Source organism: Taudactylus pleione, unplaced genomic scaffold, assembly GCF_031769625.1.
Source record: "Taudactylus pleione unplaced genomic scaffold, aTauple2 ptg000095l, whole genome shotgun sequence".
NCBI lineage: Eukaryota > Metazoa > Chordata > Amphibia > Anura > Myobatrachidae > Taudactylus > Taudactylus pleione.
In genome coordinates, this window is record NW_028284497.1 from 3,580,783 (window position 1) to 3,595,892 (window position 15,110).

The 15,110-nt window shown below is 42.7% G+C and overlaps 1 protein-coding gene across 1 annotated transcript; it reads right to left on the minus strand.

The window, feature by feature from the left end:
* Positions 1-1,353: 1,353 nt before the first annotated feature.
* On the minus strand, positions 1,354-14,286 carry LOC148526496 (olfactory receptor 1468-like). Its single transcript, XM_088470155.1, has 3 exons — positions 13,856-14,286; positions 10,022-10,144; positions 1,354-2,308 (listed from the first exon to the last, which is right to left on the minus strand). Exons 1-3 carry the CDS (start codon positions 14,284-14,286, stop codon positions 1,354-1,356), a joined length of 1,509 nt encoding a protein of 502 aa, XP_088326281.1.
* Between the last annotated feature and the right edge of the window lie 824 nt (positions 14,287-15,110).

Consider the following 15,110-nt stretch of genomic DNA (forward strand, 5'->3'; position numbering starts at 1 on the left):
TTACGATATGCATATATTCCAAAATATGGAATATTCCATTATCCAAAATACCCCTGGTCCCAAGCATTTTGTATATGGGAGACTCAAACTGTATACGTATCTGACATTAATATTTTCTTTTTTTTTTATATTATTTATGAAGATTTTTTTCTAAAGTGAACATACTTTTCAGATAAGGTATACAGATAAATGAAAAAGGGAAAGGGAAGGGTATAGAGTTCTATGATGTAAGTTAGGTTTTAGTATGGTCTATTGAAATATGACTGTAAACCGAAGTTTAAGGCAAGTTGATTGAGGCCCAAACAGTCATCAAAAATTAAGGACTAAAGGTCGATTTTAATTAATTAAAAATTGATCTAAATCATTCAACATCGATTTTGTGTTTCAGGGGCTAAATCACACATTTACTAATAGACAATTTTATAATATTAATTTTTAAGTGTTAGTAAACCCAACATCCTCTTACCTGCTCTCCCGGTGATTGACGGCTGATGTCACCAGGGGCCTGGCTTAAGTCTGTTTGGGGTGGGGCTTAAATCCAGGATAGGGCTTAAGTCTAGCTGTGCTAGTAAACAGGCTGGCTTCTAGGGACTGCATCAGCTGCAGCCCATAGAAGCCAGATAGGGCTGCAGTAATAGCAGGGGAGTGGCTTCCCATGGGAAGCACTGTGTCTGCTATTGCAGTCTGGACTGGAAGTCCCAGGGGGAGTAAACACCTCCCCTTGAGACTGCCTGTCTGGTTATTATTAGCAGGGAGTGCTACCAATGGGAAGTCACTGCCACTGCTAGGCAGTCCCTGTGGGTAGTGAATTTTACTTGGGGGCTGCAGTCCTGCAGCCCCTAGGTAAAATCCGCCACTGGTCAGAACTATTTTCATAGCTGCAAAAGTGCATTTTAGACACATTTTATTGAGCTGGCAGGATCATACCAGGGGCATTACAACATGTGTTGCTGCCAAGGATGCAAGGACATAGAGTTGGCATGACTGTCTATTACTTACCTGAGCACTATCAGTTCCTGGACCATGAATGGTAACCATTTCTCAGATCCATACAGTGCAACCCATAAAAAAGTAGTATAGATGTGTAGTCCAGAGTCCTTGCTTTGTCTACAGAGAATGGTGGATAGTATGCAACATACTGGAAAATGTATGTAAGAAACATTGATTACCTATATATTGTAAGGAATCATCTTCGGTCTGATTTTAAGGTCATTACTGAAGTGCCAGAGACAGGAGCAGGGAGCTGTCCAGTGCTGTCCAGGGTGCAAAAATTTCTGGCTATGCCACTGTTAGCTGATGACAGAAGTAGGTATCCTGTGATGTTTCTGCTCTTACTTTTAGTTCATAAAGTAATTAGAAAGCTTTAAAAAATGTTAACAGTTTCTGGAATGACCTTTGAAATTCACGATTTCGAAAGCTATATATTATTGGGTTAAAAAGAGGTGTTACTACACCATAAACCACGGATATCACTTGATTCTGGTAAGAGGTAGTCTTTGAGGTTGGGCATATATAGATGTAGATCACTGTACCAAAGAAAATGCTGACCACTATAAGGTGAGAAATGCATGTGGAAAACATTTTATGTTTCCCAGTTCTGCCTGGCATTCTCAGTACTTTGGTAACAATGCAAATGTATGACACAATAATCAGGACAAGAGAGCCTACTGTCATACTCCCACCAAATATGAAGATCAGCAATTCGTTCATAAAGGTGTCCTTACAAGAGAGTTTTAAAATGCTGGGAATCTCACAAAAATAATGTTTAACATGACGATCATTACAGAAGGGCAACTTAGAAGTGAGTATGGTGTGCAGTAAGGAGTTAAGGAAGCCAGTGCACCAGCAGGTTAGTGCCAGATGGAGACAAAATTTAGGATTCATTATTGTATTGTAGAGCAAAGGTTGACATATAGCTACATACCTGTCATAAGCCATAGTACCAAATAGGACACACTCGGAGCCCCCCAAAGTAATGAAGGTAAACATCTGTGTAAGACAACCCACAAATGAAATGTTCTTATTTTTATCCAAAAAAATCCTTAAGGTATTTGGCATAAGAGTGGTGGTATAAAGCACTTCTAAGAATGCTAAATGGACCAGAAAGAAGTACATTGGTGAGTGAAGATGAAAGTCCAGACTGATTATTATAATGATCATCAAATTACCAGCAACAGTCATAATGTAAGTAACAGCAAACAATACAAAGATCAAATTCTGCAAAGCTGGAATTGTTGTAAGACCCAAAAGAATGAATCCATCATAGACAGTTACATTGATAGATGTAGCATCTAGAAAATCCCTAAATCTTTTAAAATTATAAAGGAAAAAAAGAGAGATAGCATTAGAATACTGCAATTAAAAAAATGTATCACTAAAATGGTTGCCATCTGGCATAACTCAGTAATAGAGGCACACTAAAAGTAGATTCACCTGAAACTGTAATTTTTAGAGGAGATGACTACTCAGGATCTTCTCAGCAGGGTGAGCAAATCAGGAAACTCAAGAAGAATATTACTCAAATGAACCTGTTAAGTGTTCATTGAAATGAAAGAAATCTGCTGCTGGTTGGTGCTGGTCTGGAAAGCTCGGAATATAATAGATACATAAGAAAAAACTTCCAAACCACTAGGTGAGGAGCAAGTAATGGCTGCCTCTATATGTATATGACAACTAAGAATGCTGAAGTGAAAATCACAGGTATAAAAAATATTTAATAAGTTACAAAGGTATATACAGTAGTATCACATTGATATCACATACTCAAATTTGGTTTTATCTCAGGATCCCACACAGTTCACATTTTCCAGGTCACCCAGCAGGTGCACAGGTGCATTTATTACTCACTAACTCTTTTTAAAAGATCAACAGGTGGAGCTAATTATTTCACTTGTGTTTCTGTGAAGAGACCTGGAAAACATGCACTGTTTGGGGTCCTCAATACCAAGTTTGTAACATAGCCATATAGAAGACCAGAAATCGTTTAAAAAGGTACAAATACTGTATATAATATCCTGGGGTAATAAGTGTGCCAGTGCTCATATAGATTTCAGATCTTATACTTCCTACTATAGATGGAGTCCATCATTTCCATAAGCTATTTGACCTTTTTTTGAGCTAATCATTAGAAGTCAGTCATTGCTTAAACATACAAACTAAAGTGTAGTATATGCTATATATCAGTTAGTGTATCATACAAATTCTTGAATACAGTACTTATCTAGAAACTTATATAATAAATAAAGACACATACAAAGGGAGTTTGCATTTACATTATGGTCAAAATTTATTTTGAGAAATTGTAATTTTTAATGAAATTTTATTCTAAATTAATAATTAAAGTTAATATGATGACGGACCAAGAACGGATGGAAAACAGAACAAAAAGACACACATCAACTCAAACATTGGTGATGGACTTGTGTTAATTCCTGGGAGGGACATTTGCTTGGCTTTCAAACCATATGAGCAGAGTGCACCCACTAGTAGATCATGAACAATTCAAATCATGCTGCCAGTCTACCTCGACCAAACAATGAAAACAACATACTGCACATGTACAAAATAGGGAGGAAAAGCGAGATTTAGAAGAGAAAAGAGAAGAGAGCTGTCAGCAACAGCTGCTTATAAATAATGTTAAATACACCCCTCAGATCTGACTTGTTAACATCCCTATCAATCAATTCAAAATACCAGAACTTAAGGTAGCAACCCAAAACAGTCTTACAGTGTCCTTGTTTGATTACACCTAGGGGTTTAATTCTGCTCAGACAGAACCCAAGCTTGTGCTTCTATGAAATCAGCTCCAGCAGAGCAGTCACAAACAATCACAAGTGATTTTTTAGTGCTGCGGACAGTCAACATTATCATTTGCTGTTTGCACCTGCCCTTGACCATCCACAAATAATATGGTGTTCTTGGACATTAATGATCTTTTACCCAGATTGCATGTACTTTATCATTGTTCTTGCATACTCAAAGTTAATTCATACAAAATTTGCTATGCTAACTGGCATGGTACTTACTTAGTTTCAGGCACATTCTCTGATGCTATTCCTGTTAAATTAACAGACTAGGGCCCCCATTTATTAACGAGTTTTATCACCAAAACAAGTGATAAATTTCATTGTGTATGATAAATGATGCTTCAGCCAATCAGCTCCCATCTGTCATTTATCTAACAGTTGACAGTTGGGAGCTGATTGGCTAGAGCACCACTTATCATACACAGTGAAATTTATCACTCGTTTTGGTGGTAACACTCGTTAATAAATGAGGCCCTAGTCTGTTCTCTTTTCTTAGCTTTTTCCTTGTTTCTAGTTACCTGTGAGTCTATACTTATCAACACTTCCCTTGAGGACTCTACTGTAAATGTCCAGTTCATGTTGATTATCTGTTTACTGTATGTAATTTTTTTTCTTAAAACTTATTTATCTTCCTATTTTCTACTATCTCTCTTAATTTTTTGATGTGACTATTCTCTTTTTTATTTCGACAATTTGTCCGCTTTTACTGGGAACTGTCTGCTTAATAATTGCCTTCAGTTCTTACTTTGCCTTCCCTCATACCTCTCTTTTGCCCCTTTACTTCTGCCAATCCCTTTTTGTGCTGCTTTTTTCCCGGTCATCCTTATCTTGTACCTGACCCTTCCTGACTGACTGTTTTACGTATTTTCCTTGCTCTGTTCTAATAACCACTGCTGCTTCTTCCATTCTGATTCCTCAATTTCTTCCCTTGCCTTAACCCGTGTTCTCTCTTTTCCATACATCTATAAACTTTCCCCTCCATTTCAGTTTTAAGCCCCCTCTATGAGCAGTAGTTCCACTTCCACTGGTCTCTGGTGGCTAACTAAACCACAGTCACCGGTGTGGGCATAACTGAGGACACTTACTTTGCCACCCCTCATACCTCTCTTTTGTCCTTTTACTTCTGCCAATCCCTTTTTGTGCTGCTTTTATCCCTGTCATCCTTATCTTGTAGCTGACCCTTCCTGACGGCCATCTTTCCGTCATTTGCGCATGCGCAGTACAGGTAGAATGGCTGCTGCAGTCATTTTCCCAGTGACGTGTGCATACTCTATAGACTCTGGGCACACTCTAGTGCCTAGAGTCTATAACTCCAGTGCTGGCCGCGCACAGCTCAGTGCGCTGCCGGCCGCCGGACAGAGAGGAGGGAGCTCGTGTCGGAGACTGCATGCGGGCCCCCTCCTCTCTAGAAATGCCCCTGGCCCCTGTAGTGACAAACTAGTTCTATTTTGAGATGATGTAGGTAGAAACAGATACAGATTAAGAGCTCAAAATAGTTTAGAAAAGGCTGTTATTTGAACTATTTTTGATGAACAAACATTTAGGGCCGTATTCAATTTGAGGCGAAAAGTCAGTTTCAGCAATACTTTTCGGCGATGATGTCATTTTCGCCTGTTTTGAGTTTCCTCCGTATTCAATTTGAAAGACTTTTAGCCTAGGCGGAAAGTCAATGCAATGTAATTGGCGAAAAAAGTTTCGCCTATGAATAGCAGGTGGAAAAAAGTGCAGAATTGCGGTTTTGGGGTACAACATTGCGGGAACCCCGTGCAGCCTTAAGACAGTCCCCTAAAGGTCAACTGCATCAAAAAAAGTAAAAAAATATTTGGGACACCCCAAAAAAATTCTGTTTCATTTTGGGGGTAAAAAAAAAAAAAAAAAAGGGGAACAAAGTGCCAAACTATCTAAATTAATTCAGGTCGGGTCCCCATGTATGCGGCAGGTGTTTTCTTCATTGCAGGGACAAGCGGCAGGTGCAATTTTGCAGATTTGTAAGAATAACTTTAGGGACTTTAAAAAATGCTTACCCCCATTTTCATGTACCCCAAATTTGATAGGAATAGTTATTTTCCCCAAAAAAATAATCTAAGTGCTATTTTTTACCACTTCGTCATATCCGCAAAATTGTACTTTGTGCGGCTATTACAAACCCCGACTTCCTTCAGCAGGCAAAAATGTGGGTACCGATAGTGATCCCCCATGTCTGGACATAAATAGGGGGGTCCCAGGCATATTTCCTGAAAATTCCCATTTTTTTTTCGTGAATGGGGTGAAAGGTCATTTAAAAAAAACAGGGATAATTTTTCAATTACATATAGCAGGTGAAAAAAAGTGCAGATTTGGGATTTAGGGGTGCAGGCTTAAAAAAAAAAGCCTGCACCTGTGGGAATGCCCCTTAAAACGAAATGTGGCAAAAAAAATAAATGCCAAACTAACAAAATTAATTCCCAAGTATGTGGCAGGTGTTTTTTTCATTGCGCAGAGAAGCGGCAGGTGTATTTTTGAAGAATTTAAAAAATTACCTTTAGGGTCTTAAAAATATGCTTATCCCCATTTTCATGTACCCCAAATTTGATTGGACCACTTTTAAAAACGAAAAAAAAAACCTATGTGCTCTTCTGCATCACTTCTCTAATGTCGGGAAAAATAACCATCTGCCGCATCTATTTAAAAAGCTGACTTTCTTTTACAGGCAAAAACGGGGGTACCCATAGTGATCCCCGAGGTCTGTACATCTTTAGGGGGGTCCTACAATCATTTCCCGAAAATTCCCGTATTTTTTCGCCGATCCAAGTTTTGCCTGTTCCCGATTTTGCCTACTTTGGAATTGAATACTGTAAAACAGGCAAAGGAGGCGAAAAGTCCAGCCGGCGAAAAGTCTGGACTTTTCACCTCAAATTGAATACGGGCTTTAATTGGAACACAGAGTAAGTGAATGATACAGTTTAATATTCATAATAAGCTGTTTAAACAGTAGAATATTAATGAATCACTTTAAGAGTGGTTCATTTTGGAAAGAAAATGTGTGTTGAACAGTGAATTGTACTGGCAGGAAGTGCTTAATCCTTCTTCAGGGTCAAGACTGGCATGTCTACTCACAGGGCCTGATTCAGAGCCGAACGCAATTTGCGGACGGACGTTCTGAAAAAGGGGCTGGATATTTAAATTAAGTGCTCGCTCTTTGCGATCTGTTGACGCCTCTATGTCTGAACGAGCGAACAAAACATGCGGTTGCTATTTTGAAAAAAACGCCGCCTTGCCGCTCACATCATACGTCATCTCAGCTATTTATTAGATTAATCGAGTACATCGAACAGCGTCTGAACTGCTCGCTATTCTTGTGGTAGCATTTTCCTACCGCAATCATGCGAGCAGTTCATGCTAAAAGACAACCAAGTGACGTGGTCAATGACGCTTCTTTGTTAATTATGCACACCCTTAAAACGCCCGTTTTGACCATTTGGCATGCCTGCGTTTGGATCGCCACTCCCCGTTTTCAAGCACCTTCTCCTGCTACCACCCACAAACGCCTCATCCTGTCACTCAAATTAGCAGGCATTCGCTATTTTGCGAGCACACAATTTCTGACCGCACTGACTGGTTCGCGCATGCGTACTAAAACCCATACGCATGCGCAGATGTGCGAACATCGCTTGGAACGAACGAGCGGCCGCTTACGAGCGGCTCTGAATCAGGCCCACTGTTTGCTCTGCTGGATTTTGTTCAAGTTTTTCTGGTGAGGACTAATGTCAAGTCCTTTGAGTTATGAAGTAATTTGGACATTTCTTGAAATGTTTCTGTCAGAAATATGTGTTTCTGTCAGTAAAGCAGTGGTGTGCATTTCAGTCAGTGAGGCAGTTATGTTTATGTCTGTTTATGTCAGTGAGGCAGTGATGTGATGTTTTTCTCTGAGCAGTGTCTCTGTGAGAGATTATATTGTTTACAATTGTGGAGTAATACAGCTGTGGCTTTGTTATGAGGTTCAGATAACCATAGGTAGTAGATCGAGCTTGAGGTGTGCGGTCATCAGGAAATAATGCACATTCTTGTGATCTAGTGTGTCCAATACCACACCTTTAGATATAAATAGATAGATAGATAGATAGATAGATAGATAGATAGATAGATAGATAATTTCTTGCCCCATGTCTTTCTTATCTGTTCACACTGACCTGGTCAGAATAAAATGAAGCATCTAGAATTATTCTAAAATCATAAATAATCAAATGAAGTCCACTTCTTTCCCAATATGCATATTTAAATAATTTGCTTACCTCCCTTCCATTCTTTATTCCTCACACTACAATTACTTACAATGATTGCAAGATGAGGGAGCACAAGATAACGCCACTTAATGACAGCAGAGCATTAAACTGCATTAAACTTTGCAGCAATTTATATCATGGTGTATGGCATGAAATAGGCTACTAGATTTAGTCTAGAGGGAACAATTACATAGAAGTAGAAATTATAGTTCATTAAAATAAAGTGTGTATTTAGTTTACTATTTACTCAATAATATTTTAAAAGTAAGAGAGATGTTGAAGTACCCCTGAAACCTACATTTAGAAACATCTCATTCCATTTTTATTATAATTCTGTGTACAAATATGGGATCTCCAAATTTAAAATCCATTGTCCATTGTCCAAAAAGCTCTCATAACCAAAAAAAATAAAATAATGCACATACTTGTTCATCAGTAGCCTTCTCTTGCTATCACTGAGGCTCATGTAAAATTGGGCCTAATTTACATAATAAATGTAGATGCAAATTTCAATGCTGTAGTTAAAAATAAGCAATTTGTACAATCACCAGCAAACCCAAACACTATACGGTGGCCATGGCATGCTGGGATCAGTAGCATAATCCTGCTACACTAATAAACGCTCTAGCATCTGATCACTCCACACACTCATGCTACACAAACACACCATATTTTAATTAAAATAAATAGACAGAGATAGTGCATTGCGGGGAAAACTGGTCAGCTTTTTATTATTAGACTAAAACATAAACCTATTTTTATAACTAATACTTTAAATAGTTCCTAACCATTAAATTAACTCTAAAGAGAAATGGTGGAGGGGACTTGGATGGCCTAGCACATAGCAAATATTCAAAAATTTTAACATATAAAGAAAATAAACCACGGGCCTGAACAGTACACTAGAAAATTAAGTATCGGGGCCAACTGCCCCCTTTACCCCTATAACTCGCAAAGGTCTCAGGGCCTGATTCAAAGCCAGACGCTCTGACCAGAGCGCTGGCTCTGAATCAGGGCCCTCCTACCTAAAAATGGAGCGGCCTCTTGGACGCTCGCATAGCTGTGAGTTACCATCGGGCTTGCGACGAGACCCTGCGGTAGGGTCTCACTGCCGCAAGCCCTGGAGTGATTTTGGCTCTATCAGAGCCAAAATCACTCCCACTGACATCACTACTGATGTCAGTGGGGCCGGCCCCAGATGGTAGGCGTTCCCACGGGAATGCCTCCATCTGGCAGCCACGCCCCCTCCATCGTGCGCATGCGCATTAGGGCACTATCCATCCGCTTGCGAGCGTCGTTCGCTCGCGAGCGGGTCTGAATTAGGTCCTCATTCCTCCTGCCCGACCTTGCGGGGACTACAACTTGGGGAGCCACCCATGCAGCCGAGGGGGACCGTACCCACCTGGACCGGTGGTAATCACAATGCTCTCATGTCCACCCCAGTCATACGGGCAACCCCCCAGGAGACAAATCAAGTACAAAACTCCCAACTCTAAATTCAAAGGCTATACAAGACCAGCCACATAATGTCCAAAGTCCGCCACTGCCACCATTACTAATTCTAAACCAAGAACTAAACGTACATACCCCTCAAAACTAGGACCAAGTTCAGAACAAAAATTTCCATCCCCCCTGGAGAGGTGCACCCCATCAGCTCTGAAGAGGTGTATATCAAAAAAGGCAATATTAGAATGTCTAACCACTGCCCCCCCTCTTTCTATGACAGCACTGCCCACCACGGAATCAATCTGCCGGCGGGACAGCTCCACCACCCAAGGACGCTCAGCCACCCTCCAAAGCAGCCTAGTCACAATTTCGGACCAAATGATCCGACAAAAAGGCCATCTCACGATAAGCGCAACCAGCTCCCTCCTCATGGTCATGCGGAAATCAAGACATGACCGGGCCATCAGATCGTTGCCCCCTAAATGTATAACAAGAAATCAGGGGTACCTGAATCTGGTTACCGCATCTGTGAGGACCTCCTCCAACTGAGCCCACCGCATACCCCAGTGCCCTATCCACCGGACATGCTCTAGCTCGGGGAGCTCGCTAGCAGCGATGAGCACCTCCAACCTAGACAACCAGAAGACATATGAATGACCAACAATCCAATTGAAGGAGTCATCCAGGCAACATACTGGCAGGAAAAAATTAAGGGAAAATAGATTAATATAAATTAACCAGATTACACCAATATGCGAAGCAAGCAAATATAAAATCTAAGGGATGAGTTACCAGACTAAAATCTAGGCATATTTAAATTCTACCTGATACGTACATGAGGGTTGATTGGACAGGGAAGGATCCCAACTTGGCTTGAGGCAAAAACACAAAACGTCCACCAGCTGGCAGAAGCCCAAATTAAAACCAGTGATAAATACATAAACACATAGAAAATGATCTTACAAATCCGCGCTAATGAGATGTTTCCAGATAACGAATCTTTTTCACAGACTCCAAACGTATTTTAAATCAGTCCATATGCAAAGAACATGAAAAAGAAAAAAGAACTCTTATTGTAATAAAGTTCTTGCTGTAAATACAGTACACCTTCAGTGTTGAAAAACGGATGGAGAGGTGAAAACAGTCCTGGTCCACAGTAGAGGTAGATTGTAGGATAGTAGTCAAAACGTCCATAAAGAATGTATCCACACTGTGATCACAATAAATGGTGCTTACATGTAAGCTTACATAAGTCAAGTATGGTGCACCCACGTAGCAGTTTCTTTAGGGGTCCCCTTTAATAATCACAAATCCGCAGATTCCTCATATGAATAGGATCCACGACACCCCAAAAATAAAGGGACCAAACAGTCACCACAGATGACTAACAATCCAAAGTTTATTCCAAAAACATAAAAACATAATAAATATACCCTATGTGCATCAAACAATCCTACAGCGTAAAGATGGATCCCGGGAATAACGCTAAGGTAGGTGGGTAGATCGCACAGGGTAGGAAAATACAGACACTAAAACCAGTGATAAAACAAAAATTCATCAAGACCCCCACCTAGGGCGAATAGCTAGTCCCCAAGTTGGTATGTGAAGTGGCCCAAAGGCAGGTGTAACCTAAGGTAACAACACCTAACCTCAAACCACCCCAGTGCCCAAATTCCGACCATGCTCCCTGTCATGGAACAGCCACCCTGGGTCAATGCATGACCGGATGTGTCGAAATCAGCAGAAGATGATCCAGCAAGCAGGTGCAAGCCATCACTGCTCCCTAAAACAAGGCTGGTCAGAAACCTGCCAGCCCAAGTAAAGGAAGAAGACATCAAAAAAACACCAGAGAGGCCACCAAAACTTGTCTGCGACACCCCCGGGGACCCCAGGCGCCCCCCCACCTTAGGAAAAACAAGAGAGCTTTGCTGCATTGCACCCTGCCAGCTGTGTCCATGAACCGAAAGTCCAATAAGAGAAGTCATGGCTCAACGTCCAGAAACCGTGACCACTCTACCATCCTTTCAGGTAGAAAGCCGCCGTATGATACCCGTGACCCCGACAATGCCCACTGGCCGGAGTAAGAATCAATAAACCAGTTCTTACCTTGAGACCTCTCCTGCAACAAAAACTGGCACCTTGGCTCATATGACTACTAGTACGCTCTGCCCAATCAAAGCGCGAAAGCGCATCCGGGACTTCATTATCAACCACAGGGACATGCTGTGTGCAAAGCTCAACATTAAGTTGCAGGCAAAGTGATACAATTTGCGCAATGACTAATGGTGGGCAAATAAGAAGCTTTCTGCCTATTAATTGCCTCCACCACCCCCAAATTATCGCACCAAAATGTAATCGCCTGATTCTGCAAATGCCACCCCAAAAGCTCCATCGCAACCATGATTGGGAAAAGCTCTAAAAGCAACATGTTCCTGGCCAATCCGTCCATAACCCAGCCAGGGAGCCAAGGCGTAGCGCACCAACTCTCCCCAAGAAAATCGCCAAAGCCTGCAGAACCCACAGCATCCGTAATAGCTGCAAAGTTACGTTAGAAAACGGTGAATATGGCCAAATACGAATTCCATTGAAATTCATCAAAAAGGAATCCCATATCATCAGATCTCGATGTATCTCCCCCGATAAACGCAAGAAATGATGGGGACTGCACGCCTTGGCCGTTAGTCTCTCCAACTTCCTTCAAAAAAACTTTACCCACACGGAATCACCCTAGAAGCAAAATTAAATTAACCCAGCAGCGACTGAGCCTGCTGCAACATCAGCTTGCCCACAGACAGGGCTAGCACAATCTCATCCCGCAAGCGCTGAGCCTTCTCTGGCAAACAAAAAAAAACATCTGCCGTGTCAATTTCAATGCCCAAATGTGAAAGCTTGGTTGCGGGGCCTTCAGTCTTGTCAGCTACTATAGGGACCCCGAAAACCGAAAAAAAGTGCACCCACATCTGCCAACAAATTGGCACACCTAGGCAAACCCCAAGGGTCCACCAGCAAAAAGTTGTCCAAATAGTGCACTATCCCTGACTCGCAAGACCCCGTAGCCAGACACCAATGCAGAAAGGAGCTAAACTTCTCAAAATAGGCACACAAAATTGAACAGCCAATAGGTAAACACCTGTCAAAACAAAACCTGTCGTCAAGCCTAAAACCCATCAAGCAAAAAACCGCTGGGTGCAGAGGTAGTAGCCTTAAAGCCGACTTAATATCCACTTTGCACATCAGGATCCCCCTACCAAAACAGCAAACCAAGTCAAGTGCTTCTTCAAAAGACTGATAAAACTACCCGACATAGCTCTTCTGGAACGGCATCATTAACCGACTGCCCCTTTGGGCACGAAAGGTGCTGAATAAAGCAAAATTTAGCCTATGCCTTTTCGGAACCACCTTGACCGGCGATAACACCAGCCCCGCAATCGGGGGCTCTGCAAAAGGGCCGACAATTTTCCCTAACTCCACTTCCTTGCTGACTTTCGCCCTTAAAACCATCGGCGCATCACGAGCTGAATGAAGGTTACAACCTGAACTACCATGAACAGCACCTATTACAGGGAGCTAAAAACCTACCGTAAACCCTTCACGCTAGAAAACGGCGACATCACAAAGTGGATACACATACAGCCATGACGCCATCGACCCACCCGGACAGGTGTGGGTGTTCTACTTAAAGAAGGGGGATGCAGCTTGCATTTCCCCCTCCTCCCCCAACCCCACCCCTGGCCCCCTTGCGCAGTCCTTGATAGGGTGGGGTTCTCCACAATGAATGTAGCTGTGGCGAAAATGACGCCCCTAGTGTACATTGACCATTGTTGAAAGCAAAGCATTCCCCATTCCCCAACTTAGACCCTGACCCCTGAGCTGGTACGCCAGCTACCACTGCCTGAACACCGTACCCCCGACAAGGGGGAACCACCTCTGGTTGCGAACGCTGTGGATGAGTAACATCCAAGTCTATCACGTCCCTGCTGTGCTGCTTAAGACAAAATTCTTCATCATAAACCCTCCATGCACTGCCCCTGGAATTAATAAATAGGTCATGTATGAGGTACATGTACCTAATAACCCACATGTGCTCATCAGGTCACGTCTCTAAATAACAAGATGCAAAGATGTACATGTTCTTCAACCACATATGATAGGACATGTAAGCGTCCACCCCTATCCCACCTTTCTGTTTTGCTGCAACCCATGCTTTTCTGGCCCTAGTGAGTGCAAACATGTTCACATAACGGCCCCGCCAAATCCAATCCCGAACACCGGGACCACACCCCATGAAGCACCGCTGTATTTGCACATAACACTCCCTTCGAACCATTCGATTCTACCGACCTGCTACTGCTAGAAGACCAACGCTTGCACCTAAAACCGCCTAGCCCTCTTTCTGCCTTCTTCCGTGAATTCCTAGAAGAATCAGAGGAGAAGGAGGAAAAACTATCCAATCCCTGCTTAGACCCTGATCGACCCCGCTTCCTCATCCCCTGCACAGACTCTAACTGACAGTCAGCGGAGCTACCCACCCAATTGGGGTCCAAGAAAGACTCACCAGAAGGCGACCCAGTCAAACTATCAGCAATTGTGGCTGCAGAACTTGCTATCGCGGCTTGATGCTGCAATCCAAAACCAGATTCAACCTCACCTGCCGGGACACAAACAGAATTGTCCAAAACTGCCCCACACTGGACTAGCCCCTTGTGGTCCACTCCCAATCCAGCACCTATATCAGCCTGCAGCGCTGCGGACACAGCGGGGACCACCGCCATCAGTGGCAAATGCAGGATTTCCAGAGGGGGGTTTCCAAATGCTTAAATTTAGAGCGAGTGTGGCCTGTCAATGAAGAGGGCAGAATTAGTACTTAACCAGCTTTAATATGCATCATACAAAGTGTATTGTGTGTAATAATTCCAGCATATACAGGACCAGTGATCACAGTAAGCCATTAGATGCGTCAGTAGGTCATCCTGCCTGAGCTGAATGTATTTATTCTAGATGTGGGCACCATTCCAGACTATTGGAGCAAGTCCGGGAGTCTGGGAGCAGCAGAAGAACCTAGCACTGCCCTGGACATATATGTACATATTGGGCTCTATAGCAGTGCATCTCTAACAGTGCATGTTTTCCAGATCTTCTAGTTGGTGCACAGGTTATTTATTACTGGCTGATACATGTTAAAAGATCCACAGGTGGTGCTAATTATTTCATTTGTGATACTGAGAAGAACATGCAGCACTAGTAGCAATCTATTATATTACTATTTCTATAGTGGTCATGGTGTGGGCTGGGGAGGGGGGTTTCCAGGCAGATGGAAACTCCCACTGCATTTGCCTATGGCCATGACAAGCCTATCCGCTATCACTGAAGCGTCCCTATTCTCCCACTAGGGGGCCCACGAACCACACTATTGTGGGAAAGTAGCGGCACTAACGCCAACACCAACAATGCGCATAAGGTTGAAACTGCCTCCATACCCAAACCTGCACCCAAGGAAGTACCCAAAGCAGTGCCAGACCTGGCGTGGGTGCGCCCAGCGGCCGCCCGATCCACTTGGACCCCACGCACCACCGCAGCATAAGTCCGGTGCTCCATG